The sequence below is a fragment of the Urocitellus parryii genome, chromosome 13, assembly GCF_045843805.1.
Source record: "Urocitellus parryii isolate mUroPar1 chromosome 13, mUroPar1.hap1, whole genome shotgun sequence".
In the NCBI taxonomy this organism is placed as follows: Eukaryota; Metazoa; Chordata; class Mammalia; order Rodentia; family Sciuridae; genus Urocitellus; species Urocitellus parryii.
In genome coordinates, this window is record NC_135543.1 from 52,345,498 (window position 1) to 52,369,079 (window position 23,582).

The 23,582-nt window shown below is 40.7% G+C and overlaps 1 protein-coding gene across 10 annotated transcripts in view; it reads right to left on the reverse strand.

Annotated features, from left to right (window-relative positions):
- Positions 1 to 4,225: 4,225 nt before the first annotated feature.
- The window catches only part of Dlgap1 (DLG associated protein 1), a 358,523-nt gene continuing 339,166 nt past the window's right edge, over positions 4,226 to 23,582 (reverse strand). For 9 of the 10 annotated variants that reach the window (XM_026394509.2, XM_026394510.2, XM_026394508.2 and 6 more), the window contains 3 exons: positions 13,605 to 13,696; positions 7,645 to 7,797; positions 4,226 to 4,435 (listed from right to left, as the gene is read on the reverse strand). In XM_026394509.2, the coding sequence (XP_026250294.2) occupies positions 4,226 to 4,435; positions 7,645 to 7,797; positions 13,605 to 13,696 (455 nt within the window). Of the gene's footprint in view, positions 4,436 to 7,578; positions 7,798 to 13,604; positions 13,697 to 23,582 lie in introns of those variants that run through there. The other variant, XM_077792225.1, reaches the window with a different exon arrangement.

Here is a 23,582-nt window from a genome sequence, read left to right on the forward strand (position 1 = left end):
TGAATATGACCTAGATAAAAGCCAGATGAAATTGATAGTTCGAATAATTACCAATTTTTAAATGAAAAGAACAATAGAGATGACCCTGAAAAAGGAACTGAATAAAAGCTTGCATTTTAGATTCAAATCTATTCATTAAAAAATGTGTCACTGGAGGGCAAGTCACTAAACCTCAGTAAGCAGTTTGATTTTTCTTTTTGCATTACTGGGGATCCAACCCAGGAGCAGCCTAACACTGAGCTACATTCCAGTTCTTCTCTTTTCTTTTCTTCGAGACAGGATCTCACCAAATTGCCCAGACTGGCCTTGAACTTGCAATCCTTCTGTCTCAGGCTATTGAGTCGCTAGGACTATAGGCATGCACCATTGCACCCTGCTCTTTGTGTGTGTGTGATGATGATGCTGAGGTTGAACCCGAGAACTATGCATGCTAGGCACAAACTCTACCACTGCAGTACACCCCAGTCCCAGTGAGCACAGTTTTTTTTTTTTGGTTGTTGTTTTTGTTTTTATTACTGTGAGGATGAAATGAAAACCACAAAACATTATTCTGATTTTCCTACCTGGAGAACTGTGTCCCAAACCAAATGGGTGAAATGTATACAAAAGAAATTAAAGTGCGCAAAATATACATCTATTTGCATATGTTTGAAGGGTTAAAAACTGCAAACAGAAAATATACCTGATTCTGACTGCAACAGTTTCTGCTGCTCCTGACTCAAAATTCCATGTGTCTATGATTATCAGAATAAAAGGGTTTTTTTAGTTCTTCAGTACTGAAATCCTTTAAATAGAATGCAAGATCTCTCCATACTCAACAGTGAGTAGCATGCGTGTTGTTACAATGCAAGTAAGAATAACATGCTTATGTTATAATAGTTCAGAATAACCACTGAACTACTTCCCTCCAAAAACAACTACTCAGGTTTGCGAAGAAACGGGACTCCACTGAAAGCACACAGACCTGAAAGCAGGTGCATTAATTATTTTATTAATTTCTTCTTTTTACATTATGGGAAACGTTCATCTATTTACAATTTTTTTTTTATCCACACACAATCTAGGTAAATAAGCCTATGAAATTCCAATTCAGAAAGCCATAAAAATGTTCCCCACCCCTCCATCTGAAGGCTTTCAAATGAATCTTTTTTTTTTTTTCCGAACCAAAATAATTTTTAAAAATTACATTTGGGAATTCAGATATGCTAGTGATTTACATTCCAGTTATTTAAAATATGCATCTAGACATGTTTTAAAAAAGAAATGGTAAATTCACAAGGATAAGGCTTAAATTAAAGTGGTAATGCACAGTAAAACATTAAGGAAACATCTATAAATAACAGAAATATATTACAAATAAATTAGTTCTATTTACCATTTCAAATATTAAAAATCTTTAATCCATTTCTTCATCTCTCTTTACAAAAAGGTTATGTGAATTGTATGGAAACATCTGCAAAAAATATAATAAATACTTAATTTCTTTGAACATTTTTTGATGTGGGAGACAAACTTCTTTTTGTAATCCCCCCCGCCCCAAGAAAATGCCCAACACCTTTGTACCAAAGTTAAACAAAATAAGTAATTTTTCAGGGTACATACATTTTCCATTATGAACTAAAAAACATTTCTACAAATTACATCAAAAAGAACAATGTAACAAAGGTTAAGCTCATGGATGTCAGTTTAGGGGTTCAAGTGGTTAGCAAATAGCATTGTGGGGGGGGGTCATGTTCTAACATCAATAATTAGCTTTTTATAAAGTGTTTGTACAATTTAAACTGTGTTTTTTAAGGAAGGCAAAGGTCATGATGCCCTGTAGGCAGTCAGCTAAAAGATTTAAAATTCTTACCAAAAATAGCTTATGAATATACAAATACCATTCGCTTAGACAAGATAAATAGGCCTTATCTTGTCTCTCTTTAAAATATCCTGGGCTAAATCAGTTTCCAAAGAAAATATTGTAGGATGGTCTTAATCACATTAGAAATCGATTTCTTGATCCGGATCTTAACTCTGCCTCAGGGCACAGCGCCATGGGTGTGAACATGGGTTAGGGAATGGATGCTGCTTCCTTCCTGTGACTCTGCTGAGTTCCAAGTCATTCTCAGTAGTGACTGTGACCATAGGTGACCCAAGGTGACAGTTGGCCTTCCTTGTGGCAAACTTTATGTGACACTTCATTGCTGCTACAAGGTAAGAAAAGGTGTGTTCTTCTGAACTAGCAAACACTTGAAGCTCAAAAATCTGTTTCCCCCCATTTTACAAAGCACTTTCAGAAAGGTGCTTGGCTTACCCTAGTTAAAAGTTGGTTGGTTGGTTGTTTTTTTTTAAATAAGTTAGTAGCCCTTTTCTTGTAAACCACAGCAGTAAACATTTGTGCCCTGTGGATAAAGATAGCTCAAAGCATCAATGGCTCTGAGAGGTAGCGAATTCTCTAGTGGTTTTAGAATATGTCTGTGAAAGTATTTGTTGCCAGAACCCATCACCTCTCTTAAATAAAATTAAATTAGCACCTGGCTATGAGAGTGTATTATTATAATTATTTTTTAAAAGCTTCTCTGGTGCAAGCATATTTTATTTTTTAAAAAAGTCTTTCATTTCTTGTTCAATGGCAAATTTCTAATGCTTTAAGGTGTGAACTGGACATAATATGCCAGTGATACTTTAAGATCGCCACATTCTAAATGTTTAAACTGCTACGAGTAAGGGCATTTGAAGACATCTTCAGCTAGACACCAATGCATACTGCCCATCAATCATGACTAAAAATGTAAACCAACATACTCTGCCCAGTGCCTGGACTTCTGTCTGGGACTGAATCATATAACCTTTCCCCCTCCTCATGGCTGTTGACCCCTGCAGGTCATACTTCATCTCTCCCTACCTGGAACCTCAAGATGACAATGACAGCTCTTTGGAGTGAGGCAGCATGTCTATTGGGATAATAAACTTAGTTTCTCCATTTGACATAGGACAAAATCCTATGGTGGGGAGTGAGCGAACTCTGGATAGTAAGCAGAAGAGGCTAAAGAAGGAAATATACCTGAAATGTGAACGAGTGGGTTCAACTAGACGGATGTGTAGCATTCAAAGGGATGATAGGAAAACCCAAACCTTTCTCTGAAAACAGCTTTGCTGCCGTTTACAATGCTTCAGAAGGACATGTATACTTATGTGTGTGTCATTAACCAGGTCCACCAGGATGGACGCTAAATTAACAGAAGCAACACGTTGCCCTTTAAAAATCACCGCCACAACGACAATATAATATACATAGTACAATAAAAGTTGAGAAAACATTTCAGGCCTAAATTTTTCTTAATAATAGGACAAAAAATAAAAAAATAAAATCCCTTATGCAGTATCTCAAACCATCAGCGCTTCCTTCGCTTTGCCTTGCCTTCTTCATTTTTATTGCCTTTCAGAATAGATTAATTTCCCTGAAAGATCAAATTTACAATCTTCTGCTGATTGAAACATTTGAAGCTGTGATTGATGAAGTTAACAGCGAGGCAGTTTGTGCAGCTGTGAGAGGTGCAGGTGCCCCTAGCACCTGCAGATTTCGCTTCTCCCTGCAATCCTACACATCCAGGTCTCCCCCACCCCCACCCCCAGGCCAGCTTGGTCCCTTCTCTCTTTTGTCATTCATCGATTCCGGTGAGATGGTGTGATAATCTGAGGTTGGAAATAAAGTGCTCCATCTGCTTTTTTTTTTTTTTTAATTAAAAAAAAAAAAAGAATAACCATTTAGGGGAAATAAAGGGAATCGGAGCCCTCGTTTCTTTCATGTGGAAGACGGAAAGTCCCAAAGGATCACCGTGTGATACTGGATTTCTGAAATACCCTATGGTTTTATATTGCTGAGCTCTAGGAACACAACTAGCTTTGAGAAAAACTGAGGATGGCAGGTGACCTAAAGGTGTCGTTTCTACACAGGTGGGTTTGGCTTGGCCCAGAAAATAAAGGGTTGGATCTCTGTATGAGGCAGGGGGCCGGCATCGGGAAATCAAGGGGGCGCAGCTCGGTGAAGATGGGCCAATTGGTTGGGGAAGCGGGACGGCGCCGGGGGTGGGGTGGGGGACGGCTCCTGCGAGGTGGACCACTACACCACGACAGTGGAAGTCACTGAGCTCAGAAACAGACGGGCTCGGAGGGGTGGGGGGAGACGGCTGCTGCGGGGATGGGGCGGTGGAGGGGGCCACAGAGACGGGGCGGGCGGCGCTCAGAGCCGGGTCTGCGCCTCGGGGATGTAGATCTCGATGCTCTCGGCGCTCTCGGTGGCCGAGTTCTGGCGGACGGACGCGGCGCGCTTGGCGGCCATCAGGCGCTTGCGGGCCTCCTGGCGCTGCGAGCTCTCCAGCGAGCGCTCCCGGATCAGCGGCGCGGGGCCCTTCGCCGGCTTCTTTGGCACTGGAGGAGGGGCCCTTCTCTCCTGATCAAAGCAGAAGGTTCAGGACATTACACAGCTTCTCAGGACAAGCTTGGGAAAGACTGGGATAGGTCAGTGGTTAGAAATCACACACACACACACACACACACACAACACACATGCACGCACGCACGTGCACACACATTTCGTTTCTCTCTCTCTCTCTCTTTTTTTTTTTAACCTAAGAGTGGTTAGTTCTGATCTGCGCACTGCATGTCTATTTTTTTTTTCTTTCACTATTCTGGCTTGGGTATTCAAAAGATGCAAGAGGGGTGGACATCCCAGTAAACCTAAGGCCAAGGGTAAGGCTGGATTGCAAAACTATAGTGTTTCTTCAAGGGCAGGATTGTGGGAATTTAAAATGCACCCCCCTGCTGAGAGGCTGGGGCTCCCAGCCCATGGAGTGTGAGTCTCCCTGGAGACTCCGGACTCTTCCTGGTGCCAGCGATGGGCCAGGAGAGCGCAGCAGCAAGCAGAAGCATCTAGAATCCTGCAGCCCCTCTAGAGGAGGAAAGCTTGATTCAGAGTAGAAAAATACTCTCAGCTCTCTTTCTGGGTTCCCCCCAGCCTCCCATTCCCCTTACCCCCAGACTTTAAGGAACCAAAGGAGGAAGAGTTTATGAGACTGTCTTCTTCAGCTTCGTTGGTGCCACAGCGAGTTCTATATACCCTTTTACATGTCACACACCAACACACAGCAATAAACTGTACGGGGTCACCGGAGAAGGGAGACACTGGTGTTTCTTACTCTGGGGAGAGGAGCCAATTCCAACAGGACTCTTAAAGATCCTTCCAGGATCGTCAGCCCCTAGGGGCCTCCTCAGGATGACTGTGATGGCCCAGGAGGCAATTCTAATCATAGGGACAGAAACAGTGCCATGAAAACTTAACACGGGACTGGAAGAGATCATCCCTCTTATCAGCAGCAAACCATAAAACAGATAATTGTTAAAGCCACTGCCAAACACAGCCATTCATCCCTTTGACAAGAAAAAAAAATACAGTGAGAAAGGAGGGCATTGAAACCACAAAGGATCTTTAGGAAAAGCATATTGAGTTTTCAGGCTGTGAAAAGGTCCACGTAAATTCAATGTTCCGTTTTAGATAAAATATCCCGAGTCTTTATAAAACTTAATGTGAAAATTATCTTAAAATATGGATTCAGAGATTCTCTACATGTCACTTTGGGTCTTAACATGGATGCAGATGTGTGCTTCGCACAACAGTTCCTCTTTGCTCGCCTGTGAGAAGGACCTAATTAAATGTATTAGAGTTGGAGTTGCCACAGTTATTTAAGGTGGAGTCTGTGTGATCTGAAAGGAGACAAATGGAAAGCACAGAGCACAAACTATTCCACTAACTCATGTTTTTTCATTCTCTTTGTCTCTCTCTCAGGCTGCTGGGGTGATGTAAAGCTCTGATCTGATCATAGACAAGGCACATTAAGAAAAATAAAAATCTTACAAATTAAGCTAACTAAGCCAGGCATGGTGACGCACGCTGGTAATCCCAGCAGCTCAGGAGGCTGAGGCAGGAGGATCAGGAGTTCAAAGCCAGCCTCAGCAAAAGTGAATCTCTAAGCAATTCTGTGAGACCCTGTCTCTAAATAAAATACAAAAAAAGGGGTGTGGCTCAGTGGCAGAGTGACCTTAAGTTCAATCCCTGGTATATGCCCCCGAAGAAAAATTAAGATAACTAATGATTTACTGTGTGGATAGCAATAAGTGACATAATACTTCTTAGTGTCACTTCTTTCGGACATTTATAATCTTCATTGCTGGGGAACTCAGTGCATATTTTTAAAGTATGTATACTGGAAACTTTTTAGTCATTTTCCTTTCTTTGCATAACTTTTTTCTTTAGCAATTTTTTTTTTTTTTTTTTGTGCTGTGGATTAAACCCAGGGCCTAGTGCATGCAAGGCAAGCACTCTACCAACTAAGAACACTCTACCCAACCCAGCAATTAATTTTTAAATAATCAATGAATGAGGAATTAGATGGATCCATACTGGAAACTAAATTACCAGCATGTGTACACTTGTAGTATTTTCTTAAAATAAGACCAATCTAAAAATCTTTTTAACAAATAGTTTTACAAATAAAGAAATGGCGTCCAATGTTTAGCTTCCCAACTGAGAGGCCACATGTACATCAATAGTACTTTCATGTTTAATGTAAAAACCACCCGTTTGAAGGTGAGAGACTACAGTGATGACAGCATCACCCTCCTGCTACTCACAGATGGGACCTTGGGCTAGATTTCTCCTGGGAGCCCAGGGACCCCAGGAAACCTGTTAGGATGGACACAGTGGAATGAACTGGATTGCTATTAGCTCTCTGATAGTGAGGGGACCTGAAAAGAGCAGGGTCACCATTGTTTCAGGGACACAGCCATTCCTAACTTTCAGAGGTTAAATCTCTTAGAACTGTTGTCTTTAGGTCATAGGACAAAGGATTAAAAAATCATGCATGATGGGCCAGCCTGGGAGGTAGACATTGGATATCTGTATGAGCCTGTTGGAACCACCGTAATCAAATGTGCAATTACAGTTGGTTAATTAAAGTAAAATAATTTAAGTCTTTATTTCTAAACTGTTGCATGAGGACCCCAGTGAGCAATGTTCCCCAAGCAAGTCAACCAAAAGTAGAATTTTTGAAAAAAAAAAAAAAATCCCAACATTTATGATTACTATGAAACTTCATGGTGTATATTTTTAAACTTGAACAACAGTGGTTTCTTTATTACTGTATTTATGAAATGATTATCAAAGTCAGTTATTTTTCAGGGCTTCCTAGTTTTCTCAGAAACACATCCTAAGGGTATAAGGAAGTTGGACTCTTTCTCTATGGAATCATGCGCTGAAGATGTCATTTATTTTAGTTTAAAAAGCAAAATGGAGGCAGTTCCTTCCAGTGACTAAAATGGTTAAACTTAAAGTTTAATTAACAAAAAAATAAAAAATAAAAAAAAAAGCTACATTCCCATTTTCCAATTCACAAAGACAGGTTTTTCTTTAAAAATATGCCTGAAACATATTACAGATAATATCCCAAATGATTACTAGGTAAACATTGTCATTACAATGAAGTTAATATGATATCAGCTCCATTTCACATTGTAAACAGCAGGACTGAATGCAGAAGCCTATTTAGACTGTCCAGTGTTTGTGCAGGTTTTTAAATGAACCATACAAAATCTACATTGTTCTACCTTCTTGTCAAGAGGATCCATCTGTTTCCAATTATTGGCCTTTAACTGATGAAGTTCATCAAATTTCATACTAATATTTTCTATGGACAACTGCAGCATGTCCCAAAACCCCGCCAAATCCTGGGAGGTGGGCCTTGGATGAGCATTAGGATTCTGTACAAGAGAAAGAAAAATATTCATGCTTTAGAGGAAGATCCACGGCAAGAACAGGACCAAAGAGGCATTTTCAAATACTTCAAATAACATAAGGAGGATCAGTTCTTTTTAGTTTTTAGATATGAGATAAAAGTGAGGCTACAAATGGTAATTTTATACACTCCTCGTTTTGAGACAGTGATTCTCAAATGTCAAGGTTGTAAAATTCCTCTGTTGTGAGACAACAGAATGATTGCATGCGTATGATATGGTAAGGGGGCAGGGTCTACATGTTTGGAAAATCCTATTACAGGATGCATTTTAGCATATGGTGTTTAAGTGAAAATACCACTTTTGAGAAAATACATTATTATTAGAGTAATAAAGTATATTATTATTAGAGTAAGTACTTGACTCATGTCATACAATTTATTCAGAGAACAAATGAGGAATTTAAATTAAGATTAATTTTAATATTCATTTTGCGTGAAATACTTGAATAACAAAGGAAGACTAATAAAATAATATTTTTGAGGGGCTGTGGCTGTGGCTCAGTGGTACAGCACCTGTCTTGCTCATGTGAGGCACTGGGTTTGATCCTCAGTACCACATAAAAATAAATAAATAAAGATATTGTGGGGCTGAGGTTGTGGCTCAGTGGTAGAGCGCTTGCTTAGCATGTGTGAGGCACAGGGTTCGATTCTCAGCACCACATATAAATAAATAAAGGTCCATCAACAACTAATAAAATATTTAAATAAAAGAAAAAAAGAAAAGTTCTAAAAAAAAGATATTGTATTCACCTACAACTAAAAAAATTTTAAAAAATAATATTTTTGAAGTATTATTTTTCCTTTCTTTCTTTTTTTTTAATTTTTTTGGTGCAAAGAATTGAACTAGGACCTCTCACATAGGTGGTAATTGATCTACTACTGAGGGATACCCCCAGCCCCTCAAAATACTATGTGCTTAGCAATTAAGATGTTACAGCAAGTCATTCTGTCATATGACTGCTTTGACAAAATCATTTGGAAATTAGTTGGTTCTAAATGGGCTATAACATAATAATATAACAAATATGACAACAATATCTATTTATACAGATATATGTATTTATATATGAATTTATGTGTGTGTGTATGTTTCCTATTCTAGGAAATGAGTCATTACAGATACATATGTATATATGTGTGTGTGTGTGTGTGTGTGTAAATATCATTACAGATATACATCTGTAATGGCTCATAAACGTTTTTCAGTGGTTAAGGATTGACTTTCTTTGTCCCTATTCACATTAGCTATGACAATAGAAAGTATGAACCTTAATTTATAAGACAGAAAAACCACATCAAGAGACTGAAGATGTCACACTCATTGCCAATTGATATCCACAAAAGTGGCTTAAGGCACTCGTTAGATGGCAGGAAACTGCCTGTGTCAGCAGCTTCTGTCTGGTGTCAACTTTGGTCTCTTTTGTAAAGAACTTTTACATCCATGAATCGACTAGTATTATTGGCCTGGCTCAAAATAAATACAAATAAAGATGTATTTATAATTTTACAGTTTTAAAACTACATAGTTCTGAAATTCATTGGAAGAAATAAATTCCAAAATTTTGAAGCACTGGATTCAGTATTTTAAAATCTATTCTAGGGTTTGGGAGTAGTTCAGTGGGGCGGTACGTGCTTAACCTGCTTGAGGCCCCAAAACCCAACCAAAACCAAATCATTCCAGTGATACCTGAATTAACAAAAGAAATTCTTTGTAGTATTTTGATTTAATTTTTTTTTTAAGGGAGTTTCCTCAACATTTAGATAGTCAGAATAAATAGATAATATTCTTTGCAAAGTGTCTCCCAAATAGTTTTATGATATTACAACATATTTGTTCTTATTAGTAACTAAAAACTAAACTCTTCATATTTTGGAGTTTAGTGAAGTCTTCTAATAGCCCTATTGACTAAATGCACCAATGTAAGAACTAATATATGCTGAATATCCCTTTTCCAGAATCCTTGAGACTGGAAGTTAGATTTTGAGCTTTTTAAGATTTTGGAATGTTTCCATATACATAATGAGATATCTGGAGATGGAACCCAAGTCTGAACATGAAATTCATTTATGTTTCATATACACCTTATGCACCTAGCCTGAAATTAATTTTAGACAATATCTTTAGTGTACCTGCATTTTGTCTGTGACTTGTCATATGAGATAAGGGGTAGAATTTGTCTCTTTTTGATTTGTGGTGCTGGGGATCAAACCCAGGGCCTTGTGCATGCAAAGCAAGCACTCTACCAACTGAGCTATAGCCCCAGCCCAAATTTTTCCCCTTTAGTGTCATGTTGGTGCCCCCAACGTTTCAGACTTTGGAGTATTACTGATTTTGGATTTTGGATTGGTAATGCTCCATCTTACCCCACATTAGTAATGTTCAATGGGCCCAAATATCTATAATGTTTCTTTTCTTTTCTTTTTTTTATGTTTATTTGTAATGCTTTATTAAATGTCCTTAATTCTGTATCATGGGCAATTTGTTCCCTCTTTGCCCTCACATTGTCAAAAAAGATGGATGAGGAAACAGAGAGAAAAGGAAACAGAGAGAAAGGGCTTTAGTGCTTAGTCATCTCCTAAAGCAGTGGTCATCTGCAACGTGAGATCCTCTGCAACAAAGGGAGTGGCAGCTCACTCCAGAATCTAAACCAGGCCATCTTGGAGGTCAGAGGTGTGGGAGGGAGTGAAGGAGGAGGAGGCCATGTTCCTTGGTTTAGTTATGTTGGAAAAAGCCAACTTTTGTCCATTCATTCTAAGCCTGAGAATCGAGTCTAGGATAATGTGTAAGTGTTTTCTAAATAAAGAGCTATTATTTTTCTGCTCTTCAGAGTAAGAACTCAAGAAAGAAGGTCTGAGTCTGGTTCTGACCAATCATAGTGCCACGTTTATGCAGCTGTAGACCTAAATGGTACCACCACCAGGGGTGGAGGGGACACCTCCGTGAGGGAGAGGAGTGGAACTCAAATCCTGGGTGGGATTGGAGGGACTAGGTCAAATAGACTGAGATTTGAGTCTTGGCTCTACCTTTTTTACCATGTGGCCCTGATTAAGTTTTTTAACTTTTCCATGCCTGTTTTCTTTAAAATTTTTTTTTCTTTAAAAAAAAATTTTTTTTAGTTGCCATTAGACCTTGATTTTATTTATTTATACACAGTGCTGAGAATTGAACCCAGGGCCTCACACGTGCTAAGGAAGTGCTCCACAACTGAGCCACAACCCCAGCCCCATGCCTATTTTTCTTATCCGTAAAATCATCCTAACAGTGATGTCATTATTAACTCCAACATGGTTGTGAGGATTGAACCAGATCAGAAATCTAAAAGTTGGCAATCTAAAAGTTGTCACGGCAACTAGCACATGGTAGGCTCTTGACCTTCTCGGCCGGGGCGTGGCTTAACCAGCACCACTGGCCTCCTTCCCCCATGGGACACTGTTTCAGTCCACTTCTAACAGTGATTCTCATATTTTGCCACCCAAGTTTCTCCAGTGGCCAAGAAATATGAGACCATAAGGGATTAGGAAACATCAAAAGCTGGCTTTAACAAGGTTAACATTTCCTAGAAATCAGCAAAATTTTCAAAAAAATTTTGCTACAATTCCATCTTTAAAATCTGTACAATATTTGCATACTACTTCATAATAAGGGTGTGCTATATGTTCCCTGTGATGTGTACCTGGTGACTTATTCCTCACACACCTATTGGCCTATTTGGATCCTATGGATTCATATGAGCCTTCTTACATTTAAAAAACAAAGAATTGTGTTAAATAAGATTTGTGGGCTGGGAATATACCTCAGTTGGTAGAGTGCTTGCCTTGCATGCACTAAGGCCCTGGGTTCAATCTCCAGCACCACACACACATAAAAATGATCTGTGACATAGGAAGGACCTGGTGTCTCACGCCTATAATCCCAGTTACTAGAGACTAAATCAGGAGGATTGCAAGTTCCAGGTCTGCCTGGGCAACTTGGTGAAACCCTGCCTCAAAAAATAAAATGAAGTCAGGTTCTGTGCCGCACACCTGTATCCCAGTGGCTCTGGAAGCGGAGGCAGGAGGATTGTGAGTTCAAAGCCAGCCTCAGCAAAAGAAAGGCGCTAAGTAACTCAGTAAGACCTATCTCTAAATAAAATAAAAAATAGGGCTGGGGATGTGGCTGGGGAGTGTCCCTAAGTTCAATCCCTGGTACCCCCTCCCACAAGAAAATAAATAAAATGAAGCTGGGTGTAGTGACACACACCTGTAATCCCAGCAGTTTGGGAGGATGAGGCTGGAGCATCACAAGTTCAAAGCCAGCCTCAGCAATTGAGTCAGACCCTGTCTCAAAATAAAATATAAAAAGGGATGGGGATCTAGCTTAGTGGTTAAGCACCCCTGGGTTCAATCCCCAGCACCAAAAAATTAAAAAAAAATTAAATGAAAAGGGCTGGAGACATAGTTCAGTAGTAGAGCACTTGTCTAGCAAGTGTGAGGCCTTTAGGTTCCATCTCCAGTACTTAAAAAAAAAAAAAAAAGAAAATCTGTGACACATTAGCAAATTTGCAAACTTGTGGAATTTCTGCATTTGGCACATAGCTGAAATTCAATAAAATATTTGTTGAATTGAGTTCACTTATCAATATATTTACTACTAGAAATTATCTCATAATATAGAATAGACTTCTGTGAATGTAGAAAAAGGGTCAGATAATATTTGCTGAGAGAGAAGAAAAGAAACTATCAATGTATGTGTGTGTGTATGTGTGTGTGTGTGTGGGGGGGGCACCCAAAGGAAATATTTGAAAAGAAAAGCCTGGAGAAGAAGAATGGAGAGTGCTAATTTTTCATGCTTTATATTTTTCTTGATTGAGCCCTGGCTAGATAAATGACTTCAAGTCTGCATTTGCCCTTGTAAATGAGATTCCTTGTGAGGAGAAACAAAGTGCCATGATATAGAGTTAAAACTCTCAATTCATATTTTGGGTCATATTTGGATTGCAAATAATCATGTTTTCACTTTTTACAAATAAATAAATGGTTTTTTTTAAAATTTTCTTTGTTTTAGATTCAGTTGGGCAAAAGCAGTTGTGCAATAAAAGCTATTCTTATATAATTGTTTTATAGAGACAATAGTGTTCTTTTTTTTTTTTTCAAAGCACTTGTAAGGAAGCTCTTGCCCTTTTAGTTTGCAATCAACTTTTAAAATGCTCTTGTTGGGGGAAAAAATGCCATTGTTGGTAGTGGCAATTTTCTTTCTTTGTTTTGCTTTATTATTATTTTTTGTATGCTCAGAAGAGTGAATTATTCCTTTGTCTCAGGAGACCAAATCTATACTTTGTGACACCTCTGAACTCTGCCCTTTGAATTAAAACAGAACACTCTGAGTAGGAAATAGTCATTGTTGTCTATTTTAGAAAAAGAATCAAGATCCAAAATTATTTTCTTTGTAACATCATTTTTGAAATACCAGACTGCTTCGCATTTTGGTAGAATAATAAAATCAGAGATATCATACGAAAACCAGGAAAATGGAAAATTTTCAGTTACAAAAGAGCAGGAAATGGAGTTTGAACTTGTTTTTTTTTTTTTTTCTCCTCCTAAGATTCTTTAAGTGCAAAATATTTTTAATTTTAAGAAAAGTGGGAAATTGAGATTCATCTAAAAGCCTCTGTATTCCAGGTGTGAGACTCCTGGGAGTCTTGACTGGATTCAACATCAGTTCTAGTTCAGCTGGTGCTGGTCTCATGGTGCTGTAGGAACAGGAAGATCATAGGGATGGGACATATTACCTACCAGGTTTTCTTCACACAGTTCTCTGAACTGGTAGAATTTCTGGGCCATGAGAAGTTGGGCACTGCCCACTGCGGTTCGGATTTTCCCTAGAACTGAAAAGAGCAAATATACAAGAAGTTTATACATGCCCCATTGTTGAGATCTAGTCTGGTAAACAAAGCAAAGAGAAAGTTATGTTGTCATGGTTAGGAAGGAGAGCACACACTGCGGGCACACGCCCACCCACGGCCCAATCCCTGTCCTTGCTCCATTGGGTCGCAGCCTTAAAGCATAAAATGAACTTGGAAAAACACACACTCATAGTGCATATTCCTTGGGAGTTTGGGAGTTTTCCATCACAGTCCTGATGCTCCCAAGAGGTGAACAGTATTTTTCTTTTAACCCCTTTTTATTGCAAGGATGAATTTCAAGTGTTGCTGGTATATTCCTTTATTTTATATGCGGTGCTGAGGGTCGAACCCAGGGCCTCACACATGCTAGGCAAGCGCTCTAGCACTGAGCCACAACCCCAGCCCTATGTCAGTCTATTCATGGATTTATGGAGTCAGTAATCATGATCTTCTGGCTTTTCGAATCCGAACTTAAACGCAAGAAAAGCAATTTCTCTTGGCACTCACCAGATCCCATCCATATCCTTCATTATTTTTTTTCGGAGCTTTGACACCGGACAAGAGCCATGGCCCGGTGACAGGTTTGCAAAGGAGTGACAGTGTTTAGCCTGTTGCCTAGGGAACGCCCCACCGACCCAGCTTTTACACCCCACAGCCCACTTCTCTTTTTTAAGATTTAATTACCTATGCACCGTGCTGAAATAGTCTTTTTGTAAGCAAGCTACTTCTTGTCTCCCGCGCAGTGCAAGGCTAGCTCCCCGGACTGGCGGGCGGGCGTGCCGAGACCCGGTGGAGCGCTCTGCGCAGAGCATCCCGAGGTCTGCGTGTCCCCGGGGCTCCCCCTGCATCCCCCCCCCCCCCGCCCCCTGCCGACACCCCCCCCCCGCCCCCTGCCGACACCCCCCACCACCACAGCTGCGGCTGCTGGAGCCCCGCCACAAGGCGGTTCGCAACACGCCCTCTCCGCCAGGCACAAGGGGAGGGGAGAAGGTGCCCACATGCAAAATTAGAGAGGGAGAACCTAGTCTCCAAAGAGCCCTGGCGCAGTTTGGAAACCTTCCTGCGGGGAGAAGAGTCTAGGATTTAAGCCATCTGGGTTTTGTGGCACAGAATGTGAGAGTCCCAGAGTGGAATTAGGTCTCCTTTTCTCGACCACATTCCTCACAACGTCTGAAGAGAAGAAAACAAAAAAGAAAAAGAATCTTCATTTCCCAGAGTTTTCTAGTGATTTGCTCCTCTGTTTGTTCACAACTGCCAGGCTGGAATAATGGTTTATGGTACCCATTATACCTAGGCTCTACTCAAATATTTCAGCATTCCCACACATGTAACTCAGAGCGCTTATAAATCCTTCCATATGTCACCAGTCAGACTGAACAGTTCACCGGCAGACATCTGCCTCTTCTTCATATCAAGGGGGTCCCCCTGGACAGCCCTTTGGCAGCAAATTCCTTAGGCCTAAATTTTTCACTTTCTTTTCAATCCGCTTTTATAATCTTTTGGGATGGTTATCCTTTCCCTCTTGAACTCAGAAATCAGTTGTGTGAGGCCTCTTCTCCCTTTTTCTATATCCCCAAAGCAGAAAGGACAGCTCACAGAGACACAAGGTGGCCTGATAGTTCAGAGTTCAGGCCTTAAGCAGGTCTGAATCTTTGCTCCAAAGCTTACTAGCCACTTGCCTTGGAAAAGTCACTTAACCTGTTTTTCATATATAAGATGGGTGCTAATGGATTGTGGTAAAGGTTAAAAGCACTATGTATATGAATCTCTTAGGAGAACACTGGATAAACAGTAAGTACGTGATAATGTTGGTTATAATCTAGGATCAGAAAACTATGTTACTTCCATAGGTGTGTCAACTATAAGAGCCATACTTGCCCTGGCAAGTAGAGAAGAGGAAAAACACAAAGTGTGGACTATTTACAGATGACTGTTCCAGATCTGGGAAGGTGCACGGAACAGGGACTTCCTAAGTAAGCATGTGGTATTAGGCAAACTCTGAGGTACCTGGAAACCACTCTGAATTATCTTGCAGGCAGGATTATGACACAGCAAATCTCGGAATAAATCCTGGAAACTTAAATCAAGGGTACCTGATTCTCCAATTTGCTGGTTGGCATTCTATAGCTTCTTGGAACTATCATAGGAACTTATCAGCTATTCGGATACACTTCAAAACTTGGAGCTAAAGGTTTTCAATTTTATCTGAACACCTGAGCTACAAATGAGACCACAAAATAAGAGCAGCTATGATAAGGATTCTCAAAAGAGGAGAAAGCGCTGGTCTAAACAACCATTTGGGTGACCAACACGCACCCATATAGGTAGGGGGCAGTTTGGCTGTTTCTTGGATGTAAAAACAACGGACGTCTTTCTTCATTCAGCAAAATTTGGAGAGAGAGCCCTGGATGCAGAGCCTTGGTGACAGTATCTTGCGTGGAGTTGTGGCCCTTCTGTTTCTTAGGTTTTTTCTCCTCAAGTTCCTGGGATGGAAATTCCCTGCTGGCTGCAGGATATCTGCATCCTAAGTGATGATCTTTCCTAGGCCAAGGGTGAGGAAGTGACTTCTTTGGCCTGAGTGCAACAGGAGGGCTCGGGACAAGCAGGTAAGAACTCATATTTCCTTGTCCTCTACTCTTCCTTTTTCAGGACAAAATATTCAACTTTAATTTTAAGAAGAAATCTCTAACGGAGTTTTGGGGAGATTTTGTTGTTATTTTCTCCATTAGACATTCACTTGGTGTGTGAGACAAAACCTTTTCTCCTGAAATTAAATTTTATATTTATTACATATGCTTTGAGGAAGTAAGAACTTAACAAAAAATGGTGAATTTCAGTGGAAGTAAAAATGCAGAAATAAATGAGCTAAGAAGTTGCTAAAGAAATGAGAGAAAGCAGCTTACTGATGAGTTTTTTTATTTGTTTGTTTGTTTTTGCAGTACTAGGGACTGAACCCAGGAACTCTTGCATGCAAGACAGGTGCTCTACCATACTGTTGCCCCCAGCTCTTGGTGTTGTTTTGAAGCTACTCTGAAATGTCCAACAGCAATCTTACAGCAGGATGGGAAGAGAAATACTTTTCTCAGGGACTCTAGGTAAAGAAGAGTAAGGGAGAAATATCCAATGAAATAAATAGGCCGCAACTATATATTGAGGGCTTTTTTTACACATATCAAAGAGCCCAAGCTGATGCTGGAAAGTCCCGGAAGAGGCCTAGATGTATGTAACACATCTTTCCAAGGTTAGTCTTACTGTAGCCTGGTGTCAGGTAACTTTGTGGGAGCTGAGCTGGTCCTCAAGGCCAAAGCTAAAAAGTCCAGAGGAGCCTGAAAAGATGAGTGGGATCTAGCTGAAAACTGGTAGATGAGGCCAGTTACATTTTTGTGGAGCAGGGATAATCCTGTGATCAGCATTATGATAGATGGATATGACATTGTAGTAAGTGAGACAAGGTCGCTACCCTCATGGAACTTATATCCTGGGGGAGAGTAATGGGAAAAAGTGATAGCAAACATACAAATACAGATACGTCTTGCACTTGGTAGAGGACGGGTAGCAGCCAGATGGAGCTAAGTTTGATTGAGCAACTCAAGAGTAGCAAATTCTTTAAATGGTGGCCAGAGACTACTGAAGGATTTTTCCTCTTTCCCAAGAAATGGAAAACAAACAAACCAAAAGCAGCGCTGAAGTAGTTTCAGCTGCAAAATGAAAATGTATCTGGATTAAACAGCTTCAGTAATCATAATTTGATGATGCCATTGTTTTTATTTGAAAAACAATTAAGATACTTTCAGGAACTTTGTATTTTCCTATTAAAGGGTAGTAGAGCAAATATTCATATGTGTTCTCTCTCAAAGGAACCAATATTAATTTTTTATTGGATTTGCTTCTGGATTGTCCCCATCCCCTGGCTGCCTCCTCCCTCTTCAATAAAATGAAGCCTTACAGATAAAACACGTTCTCCACTCCTGCCCCATTCCCTCTCTCTCCCCAAAGTAATCCACACAGAGAATGACGGTTCTAGTGGTTCAATGGAATAGTCCTACCACTGAGTTTATTAAATCTCTTCTCTGTTCCTGGAAAGGTGATAAGTCAGGGACTTTCTGAGTGTAAACCAAAGGGCAATAGATTGGGGATGAGATCCTGTGGCCTTAAGTAGAGATTTTCTCTGGGCATCAGAATAGGGTTTTAAGACTTTGCGAGTCCAGGAGGTTTATACTCCTGGGTTCTGATGTAGTTGGTTTCTCTCACACTTGAGTTCATGCAATCCTTCCGGATTGTTCAAGCAAATGTGGTCTCTATATAGGTGTATATATAGGTCTATACAGATCTTAATGTCCCCCAAATCTTAACTGGTGAAGGCTTGGTCACCAGCCTGTAGAAGGTGAGGTTTACTGGAGGAAGGTAGGTCATTGGGGATGTGCCCTTAAAGGGGATAGTGGGACCGTGGTCCCTTCTTTATCTTCCACTTCCCAGCTGCAATGAGATGAACAGTGTCCTCTGCCATATGCTCCCACTATGATGATGTCCTGTGCCATCACAAGTCCAAAGTAACAGGGCTAGTGACAATGGACTGAAATTGTGAGCCAAACCTTTTCCTTTATTAAGTTGATTTTCTCAGGTATTTTGTCACAGTAACAGGAAGCTGATGAACAAACATGGCCAAGTTTTTACCATTCATCTCCCTTAAGGTACAGACAATACATCTTCTAGAATAATGATCTCTGCTATATCTCCCAGACACGTCATTTAACTGTGACTTATACCATCTATTTGTGTGATACTAATCATACAATAAGCCTTACTTTGCTTTGCAACACTTTTTAAAATAGAAATAAATCTAGTTTCTCCAGGTATCTTCTAGGCACTTGATGGGAAAGTTTGTGGACCCCCTCCTCACTTTCTTTTCCTTCCTCAGCTCCTTTGTTAGTTTGTCCCTCAGTGGAAGAAACAAACAATAAGAAAAACTGTTGTTGGGTGAAATTCTAATTAAGAAGTGGGCATATTTTTACAAATTACATTTATAATTCCTGGAACTTCTCACTACACAGTGAGAAGTTTTTTATTTTGAGACAGCATCTTACTGAGTTGCCCAGGCTGGCCTTGAACTTACAGTCCCCTGAGTCAGTCTTCCAAGTAGCTTGAATTACAGGGGTGTGCCACCTTATTCAACTTAAATTATTATTATTTTATATCAAAACTGTCTTTGTCTTATCTAATTGGGTCGTCACAGAACCCTCTGAGGCAGGGTAGACAACCTCATTACATTTGAGGAAATTTGGGCTTAAACTAGGAAGTGCCAGTCCTGGGGTACTTCCGCTGTGTCCAGATCCCTGTCTTTGAAGTCCAAGTTGGGCTTTTCCCTCAACACTTATGGAAAATTGGGTCTAAATCTGCTTGAGTGAAAGCCATCTATGTATGAGTCTTTCTTTTCTTCTTGATTTGTATTTTATTTTGTGCTAAGGATTGAACCCAGGGGTGCTCAACCACTGAGCCACATCCCCTTTTTATATTATATTTAGAGACAGTGTATCTCTGAGTTGCTAAGCACCTTGCTAAATTGCTGAGGCTGGCTTTGAACTCACGATCCTCCCGTTTCAGCTTCCCAAGCCACTGGGATTACAGGTGTGTACCACTCCGCCTGGCTTCTTCTTTCTTTTTTTACTTTGATAAGAACACTTAACGTGTACTCTCCCCTCTTGATTTTTAAGTACATGATAGCTGAATGATCTCTAGAACTTGTTCATCTTGCATAACTGAAATTTTATACTTGTGATTAGCAACCCCTCATTTCCCCCTTTTCCCACCCGCTAGCTCCTACCTTTGACTTACTCTATGAATTTGTTTGTTTTTGTTTTCTTTTTTGGTACTGGGGATTGAATCCAGGGCCATTAACCACTGAGACACATCCCCAGCCCTTTTTATTATTTTTTTTAAATTTTGAGACAGGGTCTTACTAAATTGCTGGCTTTGAACTTGCTAAGATTATGAGGCTGGCCTCAAACTTGCAATCCTCCTGCTTCCACCTTCTGAGCTGCTGGGATTACAGGTGCGCACCACCATGCTTGGTTGTTTTTGTTTTCTTCTTAGTCCTTTATCAATACTCTTAAGCCAGTGCCAATGGATGGCAGGTGGAAGGGAAAGGGTGGAACAAATCAGTGGGGGAATTTGAAAAAATTCCCCCAACCCCATCACTGTCCCACAATAAGAAGGAAAAGCAAAACATGTCTACGTGAAGTGACATTTCAGTTTTGAAAAGAATGGAGAAAACAGTGCTAACCTGACAGAGCTGACAAATATATATTGCAAGCTCTGTGTTTCCTTTTAAAGATTATATATCAAAATGAGAAGCAGAGAAAGAAGGACCATTTTGTGGGGTAGGGTCATTTATGCAAAATATGATTTGAGATCTACATTCAATTAAAAAATTCAGACTTTTAGAAAAGAGCATATTTCCTCTCTCTCCTTGGCCCCTATGGGGTATGGTTTTAATTTGGTGAACAAGGAGGAGGAGGTATAAAAGGCACAGGAGTGGAGAGAATTAACTTTTTTTTTTTTTTTTTAACCTTGCAAGTGAATCTATGGTAGCTGCAAAGAGTTTGGGTTTACTGGTGATAGCAAGGTAAAAACAAAGACTGATTCCTTTGGAGATATGCCTGATTTTCTTGCTGAGTCAAAATCCAGATTGCACGACTTGGGGATATAGCAGAGATGGAGCCCATGCTCAGCCCTGTGGGGGCCCTGGGTCCCATCTCCAGCACCAAAGGGGGAAAAAAATCAATAAGCATAATTATCATATGTATCCTTTCATATTCCCAGAGGATTAGGTCCCTAGACCTCAAGAGACAGAAGCACTGGTTTCTCTGTTTCCAGTTTTTATTTACCATGCGGGACTCCAACATCATCCAGCCACCACTTAAGGCTTCAGATATAGAAGAATAGAAACATTTCTCACATCTTTAATGTAGCTTCCCTGACACCTGGATGCAACATATCATTACAGAGAAGTGTGTCCCCCAGGGGTGAAGGTTACCAGAGGGGATGTGCCAGGTAGAAATCTTCACACTTCTTTACCATTTCCACTGATATTCACCTACTGTCTTCTTTCCAGTTGAACTTCCTTCCCCCACCCCCTTCTTCCTCCTTTCATTGCAGTACTGAGAGGTGAACCCAGGGCCTTGCACACGCTAGGCAACTCTACCTCTGAGCTACACCTCTAGCCCCAGGGAGTGTTCTTGTCTCATGTTATTCTCATGCTGAAGACACTTCCGGGGTTCCCCCATGCTCTTAGTTGGTTTGTGCTGCTATAACAGAATTCCAGGACTGGGTCATTGACAAATAGAAATCCATGTCTCACAGTTGTGGAGGCAAGTCCAAGCTCAGGGTCCCCGCAGGCGGCATGCCTGGTGAGAACTGCTCTTGGCTTTCAACATGGCCCCTTGTTACTGAGTCTGTACATGGTGGAAGAGACAGGAGAAAAAGGAATCCCACTCCCTCCAGCTCTTTTGTAAGCGCTCTTAATGATCTGCTAAAGGCCCCACCCCTTAACATGGAGACATTAGTAATTTAGTTTCAACCCATGAACTGGGAAAGACATAGGCCATGGCACTTATTATCCATGGGATAAACTCAAAACCCTCTTCAATGGGGCAGGGAAGGCCAAAGTATCCAGCCTTCCTTTCCTTCATTCCCAAAGTGCTCCAGGAACACACGGCTGGCCAGAACCCCAAGATGTTTCTTTTCTCCTTGTCATTGCTGGAGTTAAACACTAAGCTGGGGATTCTCTCTTCATCTTAGGCCCTGTCCCTTTGCCTCCCAATGGCTTCATCCCTCTGATTCAGCTCACACTTCTAGAAAGCCTTATCTCTCCTCACCTCTCCCTCCTCCTGCTCCTCAGATCCCCATGCTTATCTGGCTCTGCCCTTTCCTCATTCTTCCCAGCTCTATCTCCTTCTATGCTTGATTTCCAACCCGACCCTGGGCTCTTTGATCACATGGACTGAACCCAGGTAACCCCAGGTATATCCCCCTGAAGGAGTAAGTTTTGAAATTAATTGAGTCATATGAACTGTATGTCAACCTGAAAGCAAATTAACTACAACATTCTAGTCCTTAAGCATTTTGATCTTTTAAGGTTTTATCATTTCTTGCATCACTTTTTGACCTTTTTTTTTTTTTTTTTTTTTTTGTAGTGCCGGGGATTGAACTCAGCACCTCATGCATGCTAGGGAAGTGCTCTACCGCTGAACTACATCTCCAGCCCCTCCTGTATCACTTTTTAAATGACAGTATTAAATGATTTGCTGATACAGTCTGAGCTGGGCTACTGGGGTTATCTTTTATGATGCTCCTTGCAGTGGCTGAGCTGGAAAAGTCGAATCATCTGGGATAAGCTGAACGTGTTTGTGGGTCAATTACATTTCCTTATGCAGAATCTGCTCAATTTCCAGTGAGGTTATGTCCCAATAAGTGCACTGTAAATTGAAAATATCTTATGTCCAAGATGCATGTAATCCGCCTAACCTGCTGATCCTTCGGGCTTAGGAATACGGTCCTCTATAAAGACCCAGTTGCTTCCTCTCCGATTGGGAGATTACTTGGGGATGTAGCCCACTGCTACACTGAAACATCCATCAGCTCAGCCTAGGAAAAGAGCAAAATTCCAAACTCCAAAATATGGTCTTCAGTGAGTGCATATTGCTTTCAAACCACTGCAAGTCAGGTATTGTTCATTCTCAAGTCTTGTCTTCTTTTTATTTTATTTACTTTTTTTTTTTTTTTTTGTGGTGCTGGGGATTGAACCCAGGGACTTGTACATGCTAGGCAAGTGCTCTACCAACTGAGCCATATCCCCAGCCCCTTGGCTTCTTTTTTTTTTTTTTTTTTTTTTTTAAAGAGAGAGTGAGAGAGGAGAGAGAGAGAGATAGAGAGAGAGAATTTTTAATATTTATTTTTTAGTTCTCGGCAGACACAACATCTTTGTTGGTATGTGGTGCTGAGGATCGAACCCGGGCCGCACGCATGCCAGGCGAGCGCACTACCGCTGAGCCACATCTCCAGCCCCTTGGCTTCTTTTTAATCACCTGAATTATTGACTTTTCATGTTGAAGTCTTAAGGGGTGTAGGAAGAGAGAAGAATGAAAGGAAGGAAGGAAGGAAGGAAGGAAGGAAGGAAGAAAGGAAGGAAGGAAAGAAAGAAAGAAAGACCCGCTTAAAGTCACATGGGTCTGACAGTCCAAATCTGTGTGATTTCATCAAGTCGATATTGCCCACAGTGAGACACTCTATTTTTTTAAAATATTTTTTTTTAGTTTTACATGGACATATCTTTATTTTGTATTTATTATTATGTGGTGCTGAGGATTGAACCCAGTGCCTCATATGTGCAAGGCAAGAGCTCTACCACTGAGCCCCAGCCCCAGCCCTACAGTGAGATGCTCTTATTTATGAGTGTGTCCTCATGGCAAAGAATTTCTCCAGCCTGTGGCTCACACACATCTGTGATCCAGAGCGGCTGACCACATGTAGCTTACATGGGTCTATTTCATTCCTGACACTGCATTTCACAGGAATTAATTAATTTCTTCCTTCCTTCCTTCCTTCCTTCCTTCCTTCCTTCCTTCCTTCCTTCCTTCCTTCCTTCCTTCCTTCCTTCCTCTCCTCCTCCTCCTCCTCCTTCTTCTCTCTCTCTCTCTCTCTCTCTCTTTCTCTCTCTCTTCTTTCCTTCCTCTTTCTCCTTCTCCTTTCTTTAAGGAGCCTAAACTTGGTGTCTAATCAATAATGAATCAAATTTTCAAGCAGAAACTTTCCTATACACTAGAACCAAGGGCTCTAGGGAGAAAGCATTGTTTAGGTTTTAAAGAGCAGG